Source organism: Toxorhynchites rutilus, chromosome 2, assembly GCF_029784135.1.
Source record: "Toxorhynchites rutilus septentrionalis strain SRP chromosome 2, ASM2978413v1, whole genome shotgun sequence".
In the NCBI taxonomy this organism is placed as follows: domain Eukaryota; kingdom Metazoa; phylum Arthropoda; class Insecta; order Diptera; family Culicidae; genus Toxorhynchites; species Toxorhynchites rutilus.
In genome coordinates, this window is record NC_073745.1 from 309890258 (window position 1) to 309914322 (window position 24065).

The window sequence follows — 24065 nt, forward strand, 5'->3', positions numbered from 1 at the left end:
TCAAGGCAAGAGGGCGGAGGTGGTAGCGCTGGACTAGAGTAATAGAGTAGAGTAGAGTTTTCAAAGGGTCTTTCTCAAGGCTAGAGACGAATGAACTGCAAAAGTTTAAAGTCTCTATAATACAAGACCTTCCTTCCTTCCTTCCGTAACGATCATTCTCATTCAAACCGTACACCACATCGTTTCGCATCACATCACATCAACAAACCAACACAAGCAGCCATGTCTGGACATGACAAAGGAGGAAAAGTGAAGGGAAAGGCAAAATCCCGCTCGAACCGTGTTGATCTGGAGTTCCCCGCAAGGGTAGCTAGGCCGAGCGCGTTAGTACCAGTGCACCAGTCCACTTAGCCGGCGTTATATAGTTTCGGCCGTCGAAGTGATCGAGTTAGCTGGTAAAGCTGCTCGCGACGATAAGAAAATCCGCATTCGGAACAGAACACATTCGGTTCGGTGGACATCAAGACAACAGGCAGTTGCAGCGAGTGGCGAGTGGCAAACGCAATCGCAAAACGGCATCAGGTAGCAGAAGAAAAAAGTTTGTTCTTTATACAAACTGCTTTGGTGGCAAATCCAGAACAAGGCGGCATCGAGGGCGTTCGAAATGGTTTTTTTCAAAACCACGAGTACTAAGTTTTCAAAATTGGAACCATTCCATAAAACAAGGCGCTTTTCAGGGCCATTAAACCTTCCAAAAAAGAGTTTGGGAAATACAGTTCAATGCTTTCTAAAACAATATCCAAAATAATAATAAAACACAAATTGATTTTTTCATAATTTGTTTGCCAGGATATGATGAGTATGTGAATTTGGCAGTTGTTCTGAGCTTATTGATTTTCACCAATTCTTAAATTGCTTCTAGATTGAAAGTACAGTAATTTACACTTATCTCGACATTTAGCTAATTGGACGGACCTGTAATGTGACATATTTAGTTGGACATTTTTGTAAACATAGAGTTCGGGGTCCAAATTATGACCCCACATTGAAAGTCGACACTGTACCACTGTCATCGCAAATGTTCAATTACAGATTAAAATTACCTCCAATCCGATACTGAGTGGTGGTAATGCGACGTGCCATTGAATGTACCATTGTATTACTGTAAAATATGTCACAAGCTGGATGGGAAGAAATTTTCCAACTGTGAAAGCTGTGGCGAGTGGCAAATGCGATCGCTAAACAGAAAGGTTTAGCCGAACAAGATGGGGATATCGAGTAATAACAAAGCAACAAACTCTTTAGATTGAAGATAATTTTGTGATCCTGAAAAGGACCCTTTTTAGCCTGCATGTGAATCCAACGAGCGAACAAATCGTAATGAATGTATTTTTTCTTCTTCTTTCTTTGTTTTTAAGAGGCTTTAAACTTTGCAGTTCATTCGCCTCTAGCCCAGTGAAGAGCCACAATAAAACCAGCCCAGAGGGGACTGGCGAAAGGGAAACCAAACAAAATCACTCATCAGATCTGTCCACTCGACTCTCGGTTAAAGAAGGAGGTAGGAAGGGATCCTATGCTTCATAAGATATTTAATATATGCTGTAAAGAAAAGTAAAAATTTACTGATCCGAGGACCAAAGCAGTAACGAAGCACAAGTGACCTAGTGAAAGGCGTGTTCCAAAGCCAAAAAACAAAACGGCCCTCCTCAGGAGGATAGGAAGGAAAGGAGTGGAAAGGATTTGGGTGGGATTAGTGGAGTGGGAGGGGGTGGGAGTGGTATGGGAAGGAAAGAGGGGAGGAGTGGGTGTGGGGTGGGGTGAAATGAAATGAAATACAGTTTGAATAGATAATAAAATATAGTGGTTTTGAATTTAATGGCATATAGTATAGCTGAAAAATGGAGAGGTTTATTTAATGAATTTATCCTCCTTGGTGAGTGTGGCTGTAGGAATAGGAAGTTGATTAAAGTATAATGTAATGGATAGAAGATAGATGTGGGTATGAAAGTATATATTATATTATTTGTTATTTAATATTATTGAATGCGTGTATATACATGTATGAATACCTTCCTTCCGACCCGTACATACATGTGTATACACACATAAACACGCATACATGACTGTGAAGTGGCGAACTTTAATAAGCACTTTCCAAGGTATTTAGTATTTCGGTTTAGATTTTACCAAAGAAGTCGGTTTCTTTCAGAAACGCAATTAAATTGGTTTCTTGGGTCTCGTCTCTACTGAGGATATCTCGGAGACTCTGACCTATGTTGTGTCGGACTCGAGCATCTTTGGTATGTTGACATTCAAGTAAAAGATGGCTAACGGAAACCGGAGCTTCGTTGCAAGCACATTGGGGTTTTTCGGCTCTGCAGAACAAGTGTGAGTGGGTGAAGTTAGTGTGCCCAATTCGAAGACGGGTAAGGACTTGCCTTTCCCTACTATTGAGGCGGTCATCCCAAGGGAGAGTTGAATTTTTAATTTTATGAAGATGAGTGGGACGGCTGTTTATCCAGCCTATGTCCCAGCTTTCACGGACTTGCTGTTTTACCCAGCGGACAATGTCAGATGGAGGACAGGGCATGTCTGGGGGATCTATTTTGCTGCCCTTGCCGGCCAGTATGTCGGCGGCTGTGTTTCCACGGATTCCTGAGTGACCAGGAACCCAGCAGAAGGAGATGTTTTTATTTGAAGCAGCCTCTTCTGTTTGCTTAATCCATGGGTGTTTGCTGTTTCCACTCAGAAGATCGTGGAGACAGCTAGCTGAGTCTGAGAATATTGTGGTAGGAAGAAACTCATGGGTGCATTCTTGGGTAGCTATTAAAAGGGCGAAAGCTTCCGCACTGAAGATGGAGCATTGCGGTGGAAGAGAAAAGCTACCAGTGTATCTACTCTCAAAGATTCCACATCCAACTCCATCGGCACTGACTGAACCATCTGTGTATACCTGGTGGTTGATTTGAAAATTGGATGCAACGAGGTTATTGAAGCAGGCTTTGACTTTTGGAGAAGGGTCTCCCGCTCGAACTGTCTTGAGAAGTTCAAGGTTAATGTTCGGCGGTTTGACGTTCCAATTTCTTCCCGTCGCAGATGAACGTTCACATATATCGGGAAGATCTTTGTTCGTGAGATTTTTGAACCATGTTTTAGCTCTATGTATTAATGGGACATTGTGGTCGCTTTCGGGGAGTGACAAGTGACGGATGGCTTTATTGGTGATGGCTTTTGTTACCAGGTGGGTGAAGGGAAGTTGCCCACTTTCTGCCATTACAGCAAGAGTGGGACTGGTGGGAAAAGCGCCAATTGCGAGCCTAATTGCTTTATTGTAAATTGGTTGAATGGTGTTTAACACCCTGTCCCCTCCACGGCTGAAGGTGCCTATTCCGTAAAGGATTTGTGGGACCAACCAAACATTTACAACATTTAGCAACGTCTTTCTATGACCAGAGGCTAGGTTGCCTGCGATAGACTTGATGATGTTCAATTTCTTTCTGGTGGCTATTTTGGTCTTTTGGGAATGTGATAGGAAGTTGAGTTTCTTGTCGAAAGTAACCCCTAGTATTTTCAATGTCCTCATTGTAGGGATCGGGATTTTGTTGAGCTGAAGATAGGTTCTCCTTCTGAGAGCTTTTCCGATATGTATGTGTTTGGATTTCTCCGGGGAAATTTTAAAACCTGTTTTTAGAGCCCAGTTTTGGATGGAGTCTAAGGTTTTTTGAAGCCTCTTTCTCTGAATTAAGCCGAAGCAGCTCGTAGAGATAAGAGTGATGTCATCTGCATAGACTATGACCTTTATATGGTCCGGGATAATCTCGAATAGAGATTGCATGGCAATGTTGAAGAGGGTTGGTGAAAGTGCTGAGCCTTGTGGGAAGCCGTTTTCTGGGATTTTTAGAGAAGATTGGTGGTTGTTAATAACGGTTTTGAAAGACCGGTTTTCTAGAAAACTTTTAACGAAGAGACCTAATCTCCCACGAATCCCCCAGTCGAAAAGGCTTTTCAGCACTGGGTACCTCCATGCCCGATCGAAGGCCTTGGATAAATCCAGGGAAACAATATCAATGTGGTGTAATTTTTCAGTTGCGTCGTCTAGGATTTTTTCGATTGCTACAAGGCAATCTTCTGTACCTTTTCCCGCACGGAAGGCGAATTGTCTGGGATCAATCAGCTTATTTGACTCTAGAAAAGTCGTTAAGCGTCGATTGACCATTTTTTCCAAGACTTTCCCAACACAACTTAGGAGAGTGATGGGGCGGAAATTGTCAAGAAGATGGTTGTTCATGTCTGGTTTCGGGATACAGATCATTAAACCCTCTTTCCAGCAACTGGGGAGGGTTCCACTGTCCCAGACTTTGTTGAGGAGCTTCAGAAGTGCTTTTTTCCCGAGATGGGGTAGATTCTTAAGCATAGGGTAGCTAATGTCATCAGGTCCTGTGGATCCTTGTTTGACTTTGTTCAGTACCCAATCGAGCTCTTTGAGGGAGAGGTTTTTGTTGAAGTCAAATTCCACATCGGTATGAAAATCGATGGGAATTCTTTCGCATTCCGTTTTGTGGGTTAGAAAGGTTTGGTCGTAGTTTTGATTGGAGGAGGCGGAAGCAAAGAAATCTCCAAACGCCTCGGCGATGATTTTCCGGTCATTGGTGTATTGACCGTTAATTAGAAGATTATATTCTTTGCTTCTTTTCTTTCCATGAAGCCTGCCAATCTTACTCCATAAATCCTTTGTTGACGCGTTGGGATTAATTTCGCTGACGAATTTAACCCAACTGTTGTGCTTGGCTGTGTTGATAGCAGTCTTAGCTTCTTTGCGAGCCCTTTGGAACTCTGCAAGCAGAGTGGGTCTCAGTGGGCTGTCCGGATGGGCCTTTCTTAATTTGCGTAGGGCCTTACGTCGACCTTTGATCGCTGCCTTCAGCTCAGGCGACCACCATGGGACACATTTCCTGCCAGGGATGCCACTGGTTCTGGGGATGTGCACCATTGCAACTTCTAGGACAACTTTGGAGAATTCCTTGGCTGTCCAATCTCGTTTAGCGGAGAGGTGGTTTTCAATGTCAAACTGATAGCCAGCCCAGTCAGCGTATTCAAATTTCCATCTTGGCCTTGTTGAAAACTCTGGAGAAGTTTGGCCGAAGGAAGTGAAGATTGGAAAATGATCGCTTCCGCAAGTATCATCGTGGATGTTCCAAGAAAGTTTTGAAGATAGTTTGTCTGATACTATAGTGAGATCGATGGCTGAAGTAGTACCAGAATAATGGATTCTGGTGTGTTGGCCGTTGTTAAGAAGGAGAAGAGAATGGTCGGATATGAAATCCTCAATGATGGATCCTTTTCGATCGAGGTATGCACCTCCCCAGGTGTATGAGTGGGCGTTGAAATCACCCATAAGCATGATTGGGGCGGGAAGTTGGGCGAACAGATGGTCCAGTTGGCCGCGTAGAGTGTTCGGATCGGAATCATTAGTGATGTAGATGCTAACGACGGTGATTGGAAAGGGGTGTTTAATGCGCACTACCACTGCCTGAAGATCAGTGGTAATGGGAAGAAGATCATGTGGAGTGCCATCTTTGATTGCGATTGCAACTCCGTTTTTTGAGGGGTTGGGACCCTCTTTGAAATATGTGATATATTTTGAGATGAAGTGTTTATCGAAGTTGTTTGGAGTCATAGTTTCTTGAAGGGCTATGACTGTGGGATTAGAGTTTGAAATAAGCATTTTCAGTTCTAGAATATTTCGTCGGATACTTCTGATGTTCCATTGTATCCCGAATTTTTGTGTTGGAGTGAATGTGTTGGTGTTTTTAACTCTAATTCCTAAGTCTTAATTGTGTGTATGTTTGAACTATTCAAAGAGAATTAGTTCGATGGTCCTTTACCCTTGGAAAGAGAAGCTTTCTTTGAGGTATTGGTGTTGTTTTTGTTTGGTGTAGAAGTCTTTGGAGTGTTTGTTGTGTTTGTGTTGTTTTTTGTTGAATGTGCGTTGCTGTTGTTGTTATTGTTGTTTTTTGTTTGATGTGTGTTGTTGTTGTTTTCTGTTGGTGTTGTGTTGTTATTTGTTGGTGGTGTAGTTCTTTGTTCATTCTTAGTTCTTTTCTTGTCCTTGTTTGTTTGGATTTCATCTTCGGATTTTTGATCTGAATCTGAAGATGATCCTTTCGCCATTTTTCTTTTATTTTTATTTTTGTTTGGAACATCAGAAGTGTCCATTGAAATGACTGATTCGTTTTCAGATTCCGTTGTTGAGCTGTCGGTTGTCGACTCTGTCATGGAAGTATCGATTGTAGTGTCAATTGGGGGAGTGCTTTCGCGGCTAGAAGAGGCCGAAGCGGCCGAGGCGCAGTTGCATTTGCAGTTGCAGCTGGGTGTTGGCTTTTGCAAGTTGGAGAGTCTGTCTTGCAGAACACTTGCAAAAGTTGGTCCATTATTTTGACCGTTGTGTTTTTCTTTCGCCTCTTTGTAGGAGATACCATAATCGATTCTGATTTTTGTGATGTTGTTCTCGGTTTGCCATACGGGGCATTTCCTATTCGAAGAGGAATGGTCCCCTTGGCAATTCAAGCAAAATGCTGAAGCGTTGCAGGTTTTAATTCCATCCTTTTGTTCTGGATGTTCCTGTCCACAATTTCGGCAAAGCGGGTTCTCGCGTTTGCATCGTTTGCTAGTATGTCCAAATTTATAGCATTTGAAACATTGCATTGGGTTGGGATAGAAATTTCTAGTCCCAGCCCGAATAAATCCGAAGTTAATAAAATCGGGAACAACAGTTCCACGAATTGTCAAAATGAGAGTAGCGGTTGGGATAACAATGTTATTCTCCTTCCTGGTGATTCGCTTGACATCGATCACACCTTGATCGGAAAGCTCTGTCACCAGTTCGGATTCCTTGATGTCAATTACATCACGGCAAGTAACAACGCATTTACGTTGATTTAGAGTAGGGTGGTAAATTACTTCGATAGGGGTTTCATCGATCAATTTGTTGATTAAAAGGAGCTTACCGATTATATCCTCGTCCTTGGCCGTAAGGATATACTGCGTCCTCTTTTTGTCGTCCCGTTGCGGTCGCGCTGTGTAGTATTTCGTTCCTACAGCGTTGGCGATCGTCTTACTCACGACGAACGGGTTAGTCGGGATCGCGTTCTCTCCTGTGGCACGAAGTAACAGGATCTGAAGGTTGCCGTTCAGTGGGTCGGCCCACCTTGGAGCAGTACGTTGGGTAGGTTTACCCTCGTACAAATTTGTAGCCCGGCCTCCCGGAGGCCCGGAGCTACTGGAAGCCATGCTGTTGTCGGCTACCCCCTAGGTATAGCCGACAGATCGATTTATTATTTAAAGGAGAGAACACTTATGAGGGCTTTTCACTTTGGGATATTATCTAGAAAAACACTGTCACTTTTTTTTATAGAGCTCTTACAAAAACCACCAATAATCGCGAACAATTTAGGGGAATAAACTTTTGAATTTGTTTTCCTTCAGTCACTTCACCGTCCGTAATGCGTGTTTTCTTTTTGGTTTTTTGTTTATGTTAAAAATCACTACGATACTAGAAGAGAAACTGGCACCACTGCCCAAAGGAAAAAGGGGGCGTGGCGTCGGTGACGCCGCAAAAGCGCGCGCTTTTCCGGTTTGCCGGCAAGCGCCCGCTCCCAACGGTCGAAACTAGCCGTTGCTATCTGCTTCTCCTTCTGCTGCCACTTAAAAATAATTAAAGTTAACTCCTTCGGAATCGCCAGGGGGAGACGTCCTAGTCCGCTGTCCAAAACGCCAAACTGCCGAGCTGAAAAAAACGTGACCTACTCGGTCGGAGGTTAAAATCGTTGATGTATTTTTTTTGCCATTGCTCCCTTTTAACGCTCATTCGTTCGTCTCGTTGGACTCGCCCCTTTGGCTGAGTCTGCCGATTTGTCTCTATCCTGTGAGCGTGTACCGCTAGAGTATAAAACACGCGGACCCCAAAAAAATATCTTATTTTCTTTCAAACCGTAAACCCGTGTGGTTGTACGGCATCGGCATCGTGGACGTAACAAAGGAGGACAAGTTAAGGGAAAGGCAAAGTCTCACTCGAACCGTGCAGGTCTCCAGTTTCCTGTTGGTCGCATTCACTGATTGCTCCGCAAGGGTAACTAGGCCGAACGGATTGGTGCCGGAGTACCAGTATACCTAACAGCGATTATAGAGTTTCGGCCGTCGGAGTGCTCGAGTTGGCTTGCAAAGCTGCTCACGACAATCAGAAAACCCGCATCAAGAACAGAGCAGCTTCGGTTCGGCGCTCATCAAGGCAACAATTAGTTTCAGTGAGTGGCAAAGTGTTTCTCCGGCACGTCGCATCAAATGTAATTTACTGAACAACATGTCACAAGCTGGATGGGAAGAAATTTTCCAACTGTGAAAGCTGTGGCGAGTGGCAAACGCAATAGATAAAAAGGAAGGTTTAACCGAACATATTGAACATAAGATGGAAATATCGAGTGATAACAAAAACACAACACCAAAGGTTCTTTTCAGAACCATCAACATATTCATAAAGAGTAAACAGTAAACTAATCCATTTTTCAGGTAGATAGGTAGGTATTCACGTAGGAGAAGAAAATAAAACAATATATTTAAAATATATATTTAACAAAAGCTGTCCCCTTTGTATAGTCCTACGTCACTCCGGTTATGTCCCCGACATTACCCACCCGTCTTTTTTCTTCTCACAGAGTTCTATCGTACTGCAGGCTCCTATGAATTTGGTAAACCATCTAAATCCAATGTAAAGATAACGCTACATACGAGATACGAGGAAAAAAATCCTTGTACAGCGCAATGCTCTAAATATAGCAACAAAATTTAGTCATATGAAAAACAAAATTTAAAAAATATTAGAGCAACAATGGGTCTCTAAATTCAAAATAAATTAAAAATGTCCAAAAACAAAAAAAAATTCGCGCAATCCTCTTAAAAATTCATGAAAAAATCACGCTACATGTGGAAAAATCAACACATACGAACGCATTTAAATAAAAATTGGAGTAAAATTGGGTCTCCAAGTATAATTTTATTTTCTAAATTTTAAATATATATATATATATATATATATATATATATATATATATATATATATATATATATATATAATATTTTTCTGTACCGCGAAAAACACTCTAAAGTTCTGAAAAAAATCACATATACCTAAAATAGACGTAGGAAGAAATTTTAATACAAACTAGAGTAGTACTGAATCTCAAAATAAAAAAAAACAAATTTAATTTAAAATTAAACTAAAAATTAAATTAATTTTTTTTTAGTGGTTGATTTTCTGATGAAAAAATTGTTTGAAAATATTGGTCGATACACCTTAGTAAGATGTACTTGCAGTATTTTTTTCATATTTTTGTCTCAAAGCTATTGAGAATGGCGTGAAAAAAAGAAAAGGTGCATTTTTCACCATAGATCCATAGATCCTATATATGGACTTAAATATATGGTACTACCGCCAAAATGTTTTATTTGGTACCCTATACAATATTTTCCATTCAGCTGGTGATTTGGTTTGGGGGACTTTTTACTCCCTTACCCAGCCAGACTATTTGGAAATATAAAAAAAAAATTTTTTTGGTACCGCGCAACACTGAAAAAAATCTGCAAAAAATCACAAATATCTAGAAAAGCCGTAGGAAAACATTTAAATATGAATTAGAGTAGTACTGAATCTCTAAATCACAAATTTTTTTTTCAAAATTTAAATATTTTTTTAGTACTTCAATTTTTGATGAAATTTTTTTTTGGTAATTTTTCTTGATACACCGTAGTAAGATGCACATTCAGTTTTTTTTTTTAATTTTTATCTCGAAGCTTTTGAGGATGTCGTGAAATAAACGCAATAGTACGTTTTTCACTATAGATCCTATGTTAAACCACATAGGGGTTAAAAAAAACCGTCAAAATTTCTTATTTAATATCCTATACAATATTTGCCATACAGCTAGTGATTTGGTTTGGAGGCACTTTTTACTCCCTTACCCGGCCAGGCCCTTTTGATAATTTGTGGCACTGTCTCTATATCTGACCTCTCTGCATTTGAATCAACACCTTGGATGGAATCAGCCAATCTACATTTCATTTCAAATTCTGATTCAGAACTATCATGGATTGCAATACTCACGCACAAAGGTCCGCTTTAACCAATTGTCGCGAATTCTCTTGGTTGACTACGTACATCCAGTTGCCTAAAATGAACACACAAAAATCAATGAACTCATAACCCCCTAACTTGTGTCACAACTCACCCTTCGTATTCAACGCAGCTTGAGGCGTTACGTACATTTCGCGAATCTGACAGAGTTCAGCTCGTCCCGCCGTGATCTGGCGTTTCTGGCGTGACCGAAGCAAACTATCCCGATAGATGGTTTCATTCATTAGCGTTCCGAACGAAAGTCTCAATTGTGGTGGCTTTAGAACAACCGACGGCGACGGCACGAGTTGTGAAGACCAAAGAAGCTCATTGAGCGATGATCTGGGAATGTGTTTATCGCTGAGATCGCGTGCAAAGCGTTTCAACCACTCAGCCGCATTGTATTGAGTGACTGGGACAGAGTAAAAGTACCCAACGGATCCCGGGGTACCTTGACTCTTCTGCGACACTGATGGTCTTATGTAGATGTTGTAGTTGTACGATTGCTGTGGCCTAGGAGCAGAGATTCTCTTCTGATCATACGCAACGGTATTGTCATTCTGTTGATACGGCTGCTGTTGCGGTCCGTGATGGTAGCTGCTGTAACCCTCGTGAGTTGCGGGTTTATGATTGGCCGAGTCATAAGTGCCGCTGTGCATCTGGGGGCCATAAAAATAGTGATGATGTTCTTCCACCCACGGTCGATGTGCGTTGTATTCGATGCGTTCTTCGTCAGCCAAAATACGTTGATAACCCAATCTCTCCACCAAATGCTTGATCACGGAGCTGTAATTCAGAACATTATGAATGAAATATATTTGATATCATTGTTTCAGAATTGAAACAAGCTTAACCGGATGTTCACAATTAATACAGACCGAATCGCGAAAGTACCAAATAAAGAATATACGCGTTTACGACCTGGCATGACCTGAAAGTTTACGATCCCTCGTATATTATGATGGAGCGTAAAGTGTCGAGTGCTTCAGGAACAAAAAAAACTTCACCTTCACAGTGCTTCACCTGTTATATGCGGTAAATTACTTATGCGAAGCGACATCATCTGTAAGAATGTTTCGGCATTGTTGGGAGCAAGATTGTGTGAAAATACAAGCATGCCATCGCGAAACCGGGGGCAAATTTCAGACCAGAGATTTTTTTTACTGCGCCACCCGAGAAGCGAATCACAGCGCACATCAAAAACTAATCCGAATGATTCGTCATGGTACAATTCCAAACAGATCAATCAAATGATGATATTGCTAAAAATACTTACGAAGGGTAGTCCGGATTGGTCTCGCAGAATGTTCGCCCTGGGGATGCACACTTGGGTGTCATTCCGGGTGGGGCCGGAACGAAGGTACACGGTGGCTGCCCATAGAGACCGCATGCCTTTTGTGGCGTGGCTAACGCTGTCGCCACCACTTGTAGCAGACAAAGCTGTGTAAATTAGTACCAGATGAGTTCGTTATTCAACTGTCAATCACTTTGAAATTAACTTACGAGCGTCGCCGGGATGCTGTTGCTGCTTCTGCTGGTGGAGATCATCGTGGTTTTTATCTACTGACTGCTCGATTCGCGTGCCACCTGTTGGCTCACACGAATCAAACCGACAGATTTGGAGTTTTTTTTAATATTCTTTCTCACTGCTATTCGTTTCTCATGAACCAATCAGCTGGTGATGAATGAATCTCGGCATAACACAATTTTATTTAGCCGACTTGTTCGCTAATAGCTGCTTATCGCAGGAAATTGTGGATTAAATCATACGCCGGTGGGAAGGCTGGAGTTCATTGATTGTTTTGCTGGTTCATCTCGATCTCGGTGCGTAGGCGCTCGGCTGTGTAATTATGCAAGCAAAGTTATTAGATTAATCATGATTTTCACCATGTTTCAGTGGTGATGGGTTTGTCAGATATTTGAGAACAGGATGCGAACTGCGGCTAGAAATTCTTTGTTATTTGTAATACGAAATATATTTTTCAAGTAAAGTAACAGGAGTGTTGCTGAATTGATGGAGTACTAGTGAATCTCAGCAGAATGGATTTTATAGAAGGTTATTCAACATTATAATGCGACGGTGATTATTCCAATAGTTTCAAACGCTTACTTTGAACAATTAATCAAATGGTTCGAATAATGCACGCAAGAATGATCCAAACATCTTGAGTTCTAAAATTGTAGCCATAAACATAAAATTTTGTTCTTTAACACGTTGAGCCCCGCGTCGGTCCCTAAGGGCTGACGTTAAGCTTTTTGGTACGAAAGCGCTGAATGACTGGGACTGACAGTTACAAAATAAGAAAACTAAAATAAATATTGTTTGTTTAAAGATGTTTTACAGAAATTATTTTCTATTAATACAATAACTATCTCGTGATACGGGCTAAATGGAAAGCGCAGCACACAATGTTCGGGGCTCGACATGTTAAGTGAGTATTCATTTTAATTGAATGAAGTAGAAAGAAAAGGTTTTTGGAGAAAAATGTTCGTTCGTTACCCACGTGGACTTTCTCATTTAGTCCATATCCCATGGTCAAAACTAAAATGACGAAATGACGAACGTCATCAGTGCGATTTACTGGAATAGTGACAATATAATCACAACATTACATTTGAGCTCTTGATAATGTGAGGTCACCGAACTTTCAGCGCATGTATCATCTGCAAGTGAGGACCTTTAAGAACATGCTTTAGAAGAATAGGAGAATGCACCGACCATATTGGACTGGATACCTATGAAATGAGTCAATCAACATATAGAGGAACTGGTACAAATTCGGTACCCCATTTTGTTTTTTTGGACTTAGCTCTTGGCCAATGCTCGGAATTTCTTCATATTACGTCAGCTTATGAAGGGATCTATTGCGGACATTTCCCCGCAAACCGATTTCAAAAATCTTGATTTGGCTCGGAGCTTTGAGCATAGAAGTGAAACAACTCAAATTCGAGTACCCGAGATGCCTGGGTATAAATTTGGCGGTGACCGGAATAAATCGCCACAGTAAACAACTGCAACAGAAACAACCGCTTAGAAAAAGTGTAGTAGGCTAGAAATATTTGGCGCGGGAAAAACATCATGTGCCTCACATTTCTATTATAAATTTATTCTCTTGTTCTCGTTTTTCGAAATTTATTCTGAGGACAATGTAATGGGGACGAAGTCCCCATTTGGCGAGGATAAGGAATCGAGGCGGCCCATGCCGCCAAGATGACGCAATCCGAGTCCACCGCCGACCCGCCGTCGGAAGCGGCGGTGTCTCGCACGCAAACCTGGGATCCACTGATTGCCCGGTTAGTTTGAAACATAGGATACGATCCTTTAGCAATGTCCGACCGAGCTCTAGCGAGCGTCGGACGGTATACGTCTGCCCGGGGCGTTACGTTTGCCTGGGGCGATACGTTTGCCCGGTTAATTCTTGTTTTGAAATACAATACCGCGCCACAATATTTATAGCCTACTACACATTTTATAAGCGGTGGTTTCTGTTGCAGTCGTTTTCTGTGGCGATTTATTCCGGGAACCAAATTTGGCACATCATTTTTTTTTATTTTTTCAAATTGAAAGAATCGTCCTGAAATCACTGAAAAATATATTTTTGACATTTTCATACAAAATAGAAGTGAAGTACACTATCTTACGTAAATTAACTCAACTTTGACGAAAAAGCATGCAATTTTACAAACAAAGAGGAACAAAAAAATATTTTTTTCAAATCAAATTTCATCTCGATTTATTTCTAACCAAAAAAAGTAAAACGAATCAAAAGCCTTTATAAAAGTCGCAAGCGTAGTAACCAGTCTTGCATGAGCATGCAATACTTAGCATAGTGTATCTTAAACACTATGTTTACATTGGGGTGCCAAATTACCCGCATACCAAATTTTCACTTTGGAATGAAATCTATGAAATTTGTGATTAAAATCTCGATACACTTACTCCAATTCGTTGAAGAACATCAATTTCTTGATCCAAATTAGCTTTAATATTCAAAATTGGCTCACTATTCGATTTTTAATGATTTTTCAAAAGACGCACATGAAAAATTTTCGAGATTTCAAAAACAACAAAACTTGAATTATTTTTTAAAAAACACATATTTTGGGTTTTTGGCATCTGACGTTTGTTACTACATTACTAGAACACTTTTTTTTATTCACCACCAGAGTGCGCTCGTTGCCGCCGGAGATCCGGGTGGGTACCAAATTATCCACGGGGTACCGAATTTGTACCAGTTCCTCTAGCATTGGAAGACAAATGAATCTCCAATAGCATTTTATTCGAAAAATAAATTTATTCTAGGTTGGTTGAAGAGAGCGCAGAGTCAAATAACAATCCGAAAAATCTTTCGACCTGAACGGGAATTGAGGGGGGACCCCGGTCTGGAAAATCGATAAAAAATAATTTTTGTGTTTCACATTTTTGGGAAGCTTATGCCCTCATAAATGTTGCCCTAAAAGAGTTTTTCGAGATTTGATTTCGTTGGAAAGTTACAGCCTAAAGTATGAAGTCACCTCAAGGGATATAGTATTACTGTAGGAATTTTAAAACGCGTTTTTCCCAAAACCATGTTATCCCAACTGGTGGTATCGATATCTCAGGATCTACTCGACCGATTTGCCTAAATTGTTTTATCAGCATGTAAAAATGAATTATCTAAAGCGTTACATAGCCGTTTTTTGATATCTCTTTTTTTCGATTTTTTAAAAATCTCTATTTAGTGAGTTCTCATGAAAAATGTCTTATTTTTAACAAAAATGGCCGTCACTCTGGAAATTTTTCGAATTTTCAAAAACCCATATGTAACGCTTTAGGTATTGTCCGAAGTTTTCAAAATACTCATTGGAATTTGTTCTACGACACCCCGCTGCTTCAGAACCGATACCACCAGCAAGGTGCCGACTTTCAGACAGCATTTACGCATCCAGCTGTCAACAGCGTCATAATCATTATTCGTGCACTCAATAAATAGAAAATACATCTTCAAATATACCTTTAACAATAACCAAAATATACGAACACTTCACTTTATTCGTAACATCCAAAAAAATTCACGAAAATTCATTATTTTCCGACCTTCCAGATAGGGGTCCCCCCTTAAGTCCTTATCATCCGTTAGTATATGTGTGACGCTAACCACTCGGCCACGAAAACCACCGAGGAGCGAAACCTGTGCTCCATGCTTGACACGAATACATAAGTTTTTACATCCTTTGCACACAAAATTTTAACTCGATATGTCATATCCAGAGGCGTAGTGAGGGCAAACCATGAAAATGGCCCTCCGAAAAATATCAGTTTTTTTTTCATTTTATTCACTAGTTTTGAGATTGTGATATTTTGAGAAAAACTACTCACTTATACCAATGTTTACATTGGGCAGTTTATTCGTGTTTAGAAGGCTAGAAATATCATTACTAGCTTCGCTTATTCTCTAGTAAAATCTTTGCCTCGCGTGCTTTAGCTGAAGTAAAATGATCCACAATTGCATCAAAAACAAGATCTGCTAGCGATTCTATCACGATCGAAAGGTTTTCCAAGCCATTGAGACGGTCATGGTTAATTTTAGAATGCAGATAGTTTTTAATCAGTTTAATCTTGCTAAAACTGCGTTCGTGCGATGCCACCGTAACTGGAAGCATCAGATAAAATCGTATCGTCATCTCGATGTTGGGATAAGAATATTTGAGAATAATGTTTTCAGACGGAAAAACGACCGAGTGCCAAAAAAGTTAATTTTTGACAGATTTTTTTTTCGAGATAACAGAAAATTTCGAAATTTTGCAATTTTGAAACATTTGGCATCAAAATGTTTTTTGAAAATCTCGATTACATGTACTCCTCCCTTGGGTGATTTTTAGGTTTTCAAAAAACTCAAATTTTGATGTTTGCGACACTACTAAATCAAGTCCTATTGAGCTGATATTTTGCACAGAATAGTTTTTCGTGGAAATCAGCATTTTAAGAAAGTTCCATTAGAAAATTCGAAGGTCATTTTTCCCATACATCCATTGGCACTCTAATTCTCATAGATGTTAGTCCGTCTGACGTTATAAGTAAAATATCTGATGCTATATCCGCTAAAGCTTCTCCACGATGTTCCAACTGCAATAATATTTTCTCGGATACAGAGATAACGTCCACCCGAAAACTATCTTCACTCGTTAGAGGAGCTGTGGAGTTTCCAGTTTTTTTTCGCTTTTCGTGGTCGAGTAGCTTCAAAATTGTCAGGGATACCAAGCTGAATACTCTTTCCTTCTGCGTACTGAATGCCACGATTAGATGCTTCCTTCTTCATCTCCTCGATTGATGCACGCAAGGCTTTAAGAAGTTTACTCGCTACGTCTAAGGTCATGTCTTTTGACTGTAACGATTCATTCACTTTGTCCATACTACATTGCGTTTCATAACTATAGGACCACTCCATTTTTCCGAGTTTCCGGAGATATGTAAGAAATTGGTTGAATTGAAGTGTATAGTGTAGAACACAATAACTAACTTCATTTATAAGACTGGCCATTTGAACTTTGTTGTTGTGTCTAGGCGCGAAACATTCATAACTATAGAACCAGATGAAAAAATTCTCACTCCTTCACTACCAAATCAATACCCTGTGAAGAACTCATGAAGAGTGATCGTACGAATAGTAGATACAGCTTACAAGTAGTATGAGAGATTTGAAGAGCTTTAACGAGCAGTATCCTCTGGGTTATGAATGAGTTATTTGAAGTGATTAAGAACTAAAGATGACGAACGGACTAGAAACTTATTGTAATTCATGTGAAATTGACGTCGATTTTGTGAAGGAGTGAGAGTTTTTCCATCTGGTTCTATAGTTATGAAACACTGGAATTTTAATTTTTTGAATGTTTGCGCCGGAACACAACAATGAAGTACAAATGGCTAGTCTTATAAATGAAAATAGTTATTGTATTCTACACTGTATACTTCAATTCAACCGACTTCTCAAATATCTCCGGAAACTCAGAAAAATAAAGTGATTCTATAGTTGTGAAACGCAGTGTATTCAGGATTCTTCCCCAAAGTTCCAGAAGACAAATAAATCTAAAATCCATTCGATTCAGCTGTTGTGTTTGGACGAATCTGTTAAATCAGTGAGAACAAAAAAGACGGAACAAGTTGGCCTTTTCAACACCAATACCGCTTGCCGTTTTGACGATCTTGTATCGGAATGCCCTCTCAATTTCATTTCCAAAGACTCAATAAGTACATTCCAACATGTAGTTGAACTGCTGAAATATTTGAACATTTCTTATAAAGTTCAAAGAACGTTATCATTGTAGGTACAATGCTGCTGAAATTCTACTTTTTGTTGATGTGATGTTAAGTGTTTCAATTTTTCGAAAATCAAAGAGACAGAATCAACTAACCATGAAAGAAGAATTGCTATTGAAAATTCTTGGATTTTGGTGCCCCAAAGGGTCAGCGCCCCCGGCAAACTGTTTATAAGGGGCTGTCCACATACCACGTGGACAACTTTAAGGGGTGTAGCGGGTACGAAAGCGTCCACGCTTGTCCACGGTTAGGAAGGTGGAGGTACAGATAATGTCCACGTGGACATGTCAAACAAATATTTTTCAAAAGTACATTCAGGTCTGTTTTCAAAAATAAAAGAAATCTGTTTTGCATTATCAAGAATGTTTAAGCTTTCCGCCCATTTTGAGTAGGGGAGGACGGGATAAGAAGGCCACCCTAAGCATGGAGTACAATAAAACACAACGTAATGTGTTACCTCATAAACTTTTCAGCCAAACTGTTACGTTATGCGAACATAAGTCGTAATTTAGCGAGTCTCATTTATCCGTAAAATTCTTAACATGTGTCTGTACAATTAAACCTGATCTATATTATTTCTTTCAACGTATCGGCACTGTGATTTTTCGGTGGTCCAGATTTTATTTGCGCCTTAAAAAACTCGCTCAGTCAGAGCTTTTAAGCCTAGTAAGCACGATTCGAATTCTGCCATTTTCTAATTTAAAGAACATGGAGTGCTTGAAAATTCCAATCCATTTTTCTACGATTTAAGTGTTATCATATACATTAAAGAAATCGACTACTATCGGATGGCGATGAAAAAAAAGTTAATTCAATGGAACAAATTTTCCTTAAATCTTACGTTTATTAGACCTTCAAAAAAAAATGCATCAACGCTGTTGATCAGCAACAGCAGAACCGGCAAGCAAATTGATTATGCCGGAAGTTGCCGCCTTCATCAAGAACACAAAGTTGATGTGGTCTTTAGGCCGAATCTGGCAGCAACCCATTATGCCAAAAGATCACTGCAGGATGGATTAGCTGGAAATAAAGATTGCAACAAAGACCGCCAACCTTCCCAACATCCCCCATCTGCGACCAATAGAAAATGTTTGGGCGAACCTCAAACGTAAGATTTCCTCGAATAATTTCATGGCCATAACAGAGAAACAGCTGAGGGACAAATCCACAAAAAGGCTAAAGAACATATCGACATTCATCTATTCATCGGCCATGGTTTCGGCCGTAAGGCCGTCTGGCACTTCATTTATGATACTTAATCTAACAACCCTGCTTTTTCCTGTACACTAGTTCTTCCGGGTTATTTAACACGTCGAGCCCCGACCGAGCTAGGGGACCGAAAATGAACTTTTCGTCTACCTCACGTCGGTCCCTGTGAATCAATAGAGGACTTTTATTAAAATCTTTTTCTAATTTTGTTGCAGTCGTTCACAGTAGACACTGCTAATTAAAAGTATCCTTAAGGTTCAACCATTTAGGAAAATCAACATGAGCATATTGTAATATTGAAAATATATTGATATCGCGGGACATTTTCGCTTCGTTTGCCATTAGCGGGACTGTCCCGCGTAACGCGGAACGTCTGGTCAGTTAAACGTAGCGCAAATTGTGCGCTTAAACAATTATCTGTATAAACTGCACTTCGCAATTTGCTCTCTGATTCTACGTAATAAAACCCTTCCATTTTTGAACGGGTTATGCTTTTTGATAAAATATGGATTTTGATTAATGGCTGGTGACGGTCTGCTTCAATCAATGTGTCTCAACATTATAAATCGCTTCTTTGGAGAATGCAAATCGAATACATTGCAATGCAAATAGTCGTTACCATTTGAGAAATAACTATATTATCAAATCTGTGAAATAATCACGTACTGTAATTGCCGCTTCGCAAGTACTGAACGACCCGAGGGTAATCTTGGATCACCAGAGAGAAGGTTATTGATGTTTGACCTCTCACGATTTATCGCTCTATAGCGAAAACCAATATGCGCCCAGAGTCAACATGTCTATGTCCACAATGCTTTCACCTTAATGAGCACGTAGTGCACTTCCCTTAACGAGCATGCTTCCAGCATGGTACAATTTTCCCCACTAAGATTTCACGCTTTGTTTTTGCAATAACTTCGTGTCACAATTAAAACTTATGTAATTTGATAGTTCGAATGACTCCATCAAGTCTCGAATAGCAATATAAAAATTATTTTCAACAATAATGCCGACTAGCTGGGGTCACCACAGTTGGAAGGTACTATATGTATAAAATATCGCAAACCCGCACCGAACGCCAACCTCTTGGGCTCTCCATCATTCGGAGTTCTCTCAGTGCCCTCGCTAATTAAGCATTCAACACTTGTCACCGGCTGCAACGGTGATCAGAGACGATCACGAGTGAGGTGTATCATACTTTCTTGCTTGTGTTTCTTCTTGCTGCCCTGAACCGTTGTAAACAGGGACGGTCACAGAAGCCAATTTAGGCAAGGTCAGGTCCAAAAAAGCACACCCGGGATATTTGAAGAGTCGTCGGAATAATTTCGATTTTCGCATGATCGTGCTCATGATCAGATGACAGAATGGTAGCAATATAGTAATGAGCTATTCATGAGGATTGAAATAAGGAGTGGAGAATTTCTTGCATAATAAGTGTAATCAATCGGGTGCCGCTCCAATCATGTCATTCCGAGACACCGTTGAACGTATTCTATTCTCCGAAGTATAACCCACGCTTCAATTGACTGCTGACAACGCTTCATTTACATTTCGAGCGAAAAATAACGAGGAAAAAAGCAACAATATGTAAAATGGTTGGTAAATAGAAAGGGAAAATGTACCTATGGATCCAGCATTCGGGCGATGAAGGTTAGACACTTCTTGAGGAGTTGTTGTCCATTGTATTTGTTTGTCGGTGCACCGAGAGATTTTCGATGAGATTGTGCAACTCTCAGCTGCAGTTATGCGAAATGCTGGATGTTTGTAAACTAATAAGAGCACTGGACGCGCGAAAAGCGCAAATCGAAGGGTCAGATCTCCGCGGAACGCAAATGTAGTTACGAGTTTTGGAAATAGGTTCAACAATATGACAAAGAACACGATAAAAAAAACTGAGCTACCCTCTCGTGCTGACCGAACTCACTCTGCATCAGAAGTTCAAGGGCATAATAAAAATAATCAAGTCTTTTGGGATCCTATATAGCGAGCTTTTTATAGTCCACCGACTGTCTGGGGTGTCTCGGAGCAAAAGAGCATCCAATTTGCGGTGATCGTTTTGCAACAGCTTTGTGCGTTTATTCAGATTAGTGGTCTAAAAATAGATATCTTTAACATGGGTATAAATAAGCTGTCCAATACAATGGGCAGTATGGAATAACGAATACGAGTTTCTTTTTATCATCAGAGTTTATCGCAGCGATAAGACATAATGGCATGTTCAATTTCAAGACATATTAAATTATTCATTCGGCTTTTTACAACATTTACCGGTAGCAAAATTTGATCTTATACTGGTAAATTTATCCACATATTATTGATGTAAATCCAGAAATGGAAATCCGAGTTATATCCAACAGGGATGCTCGGTAGTTCTTGAGATACGCGACCTCCTGAACCATCAGTTCCGAATCACATTCAACCAATTGTTTGCAAGAAGTGTTCGGAAAATGGGGGAATCAAGTTACCAAAAAAAATCCTCTTTCCATTTCCGCACATCAAGAATAAAATGAACGGTAAACGTCTGCAGAAGGGATCGATGAACATCCTTCTTCCGGCGTTCTACAAGTGCTTCGAAAGTTGGTTTTATCTTCATGGAGAACATTGAAAATAAATTCATTTTTGACAACACGTCGATCACCCCTCATACAGAATCTTTCATTCTGTTTCTGACATTACTTACAGATAAAAAAGTTTTATATTCCGATGCTCAATTATAAAACTAATAATAATATAAACCAACAATAGTTTCAATGAAAACAAATCTAAAGCACTTACCGTTCATGGAATATAATCATATAGGTTAATCACTATTGAGCCCGGCAAATTGTTCTGAATAAAGTGATACTCTTATCAGAATTGTCAACATCAATCGAGGAAAACCCAGTTCCAAACATTCATCGACACATATTCTTCCTCCAATAACTTTTTAACATCTTCGCACGTCAATAATAGAACAGGACAGGTCCACCAACAATAAAATCCAACGAAACACTGCACACCTTCTTTAAATGGTTTATTACACTTGCGTCTTCCAAATAAGTTCGCGTGTTTTATGTACTCGATTAAAGCACCAACATCATACTTTTAATTAAGCTACTCCCGATTAAACTTTGAACACATCCACCCGCGAGCAGGACCGCTTCTCGACTGATCAACTGTAAAGCACACGGTCTGCTTCCCAGTGCTTTTGGGCCAGACGCGCTTCTCTCGATCGTACACCCCGGCCGGCGTTAGCATTTCTCGCAGTTCTGCACGGGTAGAGCCTGCTTTCTCACGAAGCTCTCGCGAGGGCCGAAATGGATGAACTCATCTATCTTCTAGAGCTTTTTTCTCCAGCATCGTCTTCGAAGGTGTTCACGCTACATGCTCTTCCGAGGGTTAAAACGAAGAAAACCGCGAAGAGATTCGGGTTAAGAATCGGAATAAGAACTAGTAACCCACGAAGAAACCGAGGGCAGGAATTATGAATGATTCATTGATAGTTAACAAACAGTGATTACTGATTCATGGTTTCATCATCAGAAAGACGTCTCCCCGGCGAGATGTGCGTTGATCTCCATTGTGTTTAATTTTTAGGAAAATTATGTGTCTCAAGGATGGGAAAAGCTTATTTTTAGCACAACGTGTCAAGAATTAGTTGACATTATCGAGATTCCTATGTAACTATATCTACTTGTCTACCTCCATTCAAAGCTGCTTACAAAAGTTTACTCTTTTTGCAATTCCAACTCAGCAGATTACAATATTTGATTAAAGTCAAGTGGAATCAAGTCAAATGATGTTGAATGGGACAATGCACCGTGCATTGTGAAAACTCCCAGGCGGTGACTATCCTCAATATCGCATTAGAAATAATTGGATAACCATGAACCTTTGCCGCTTTGCGTTTTGGTGAGAAAATACCGATTCGGCTTCAAGTAGTCTCAATCAACCAGCGATCAGACTAAAATATGCAAATCCTTAAAAAACCTTGCGCCCTTGTTTCAAACTATATCTTAGCCATTATCTATAAGGGGCTTTGTTCCATTTGGTAGTTACTTGAGATTTTCTTTCTCATGATTTTGACGCCAGAATCCGTCCAATTCATACGTAACTGGGGATTTACGTTAACTTCAATATTAGATTCAGTACAGTTTGAATCATTACGATCTAGGTAAAGTATGCACAGGTCGTTCAATAACTTGTTGCCATTTTGAAATTGATGCCGCATATAGAAATTCACGTCCCTATTGGCGAAATAATCTGGAACATACGATTCCCACAAGGTTCCTTTGCGGCGAATTTCGAATGATGACGAAAACAAAAAAAGATGATTCAATGCAACAAATTTACTATAAATCCTACGTTCATTAAGACTCCTATAAAAATGCTTCAACGTTCTTCCGGACGGCCTTACGGTAGTTGATAATAACCAGAGCCATGACCGATGAAAAGGTTCTTCAGCTCTTTCGTGGCCTTAGCGATGTTTGAGTTTCGTCCAAAATTTTTCTATCGGTTGCAGCTGGGAGACGTTGGGAAGGATAATAGTCTTCGGTACAACGTTTATCTACATCCGGTCCATCTCCATGACCACTGAACTCTTGTCATAATGAGCCGCGAACAGGTTTTGGAACTTGGCGGACACGACGTCCAACTTCTTCGCTCCGGGGTGAAGCTGGCAGTACGGACAAAGCAACGAGCGTTGTTCGACTGCTTTCATCATGGCTGTTACAAATCAACTGATAAGGGCGTCAAATAATTTTTAAGAATGTTCCAGTGATTTATCCTTTGTAGCTTTTTTTCCATAGCCAATCCGAAATTAGTCCATTTTTTCCATGCATACGTTACCGTTCTGAATCATATTCCGGATAACATCATATTTCGGACACTTTGTTCTAATATTTTTAAATACTTAATGCACTGATGATATAACTATAAAATTAATATCACAATTGCTTCTTTAGAGTGATCTCTTGTTTTCACTATCATTTCACATGAGAACTACATTTATTATTATAACATAATCGGCAGAAATCTTACAACACTACAACACTGTGTTTGACGTTTCCAACACTACAACACTGTGTTTGACGCTACGTGAGCACGTAGAACGTTCATAAATATTTAAATTTTTCCCGTGTTTCATCAGTTCTCATCATCGTTAACAGTTTTCTGTGATTGCTTGGTAAGTGTTTCGCAGTTGACTATAAAATATAATCAGGTGTAATGTAATTTTCGTCCAAAAAATTACAAACTAAAGTGTCCGAAATTTGATTTAATGTCCGAAGTTTGATTCTTATCCGCTTCATTTGAAAAGCATTTTATTCGATGATTTTTTTATGTTTTCAATCAAATTGGTACCAAAGTAGAAAGCTTAAAAGCATATTGAACTAATTTACTAAAAATATCAACCAAATAATACCTGTGCATAAAGTTTAGATCTGTTTTCTGCATCATATGCCTTAAGTGTCCGAA

At 40.0% G+C, this 24065-nt stretch overlaps 1 protein-coding gene across 1 annotated transcript in view; it reads right to left on the reverse strand.

Annotated features, from left to right (window-relative positions):
- LOC129764966 (protein spaetzle 5) overlaps window positions 1–21748 on the reverse strand; it is a 36768-nt gene extending 15020 nt beyond the window's left edge. Inside the window, exons 1-5 of the mRNA XM_055764662.1 lie at window positions 21387–21748; window positions 11609–11945; window positions 11382–11545; window positions 10221–10891; window positions 10097–10160 (exon numbers count right to left, since the gene is read on the reverse strand). Of these exons, the coding sequence (XP_055620637.1) occupies window positions 10097–10160; window positions 10221–10891; window positions 11382–11545; window positions 11609–11653 (944 nt within the window). The 5' untranslated portion in view covers window positions 11654–11945; window positions 21387–21748. The remainder of the gene's footprint in view (window positions 1–10096; window positions 10161–10220; window positions 10892–11381; window positions 11546–11608; window positions 11946–21386) is intronic.
- Window positions 21749–24065: the final 2317 nt, after the last annotated feature.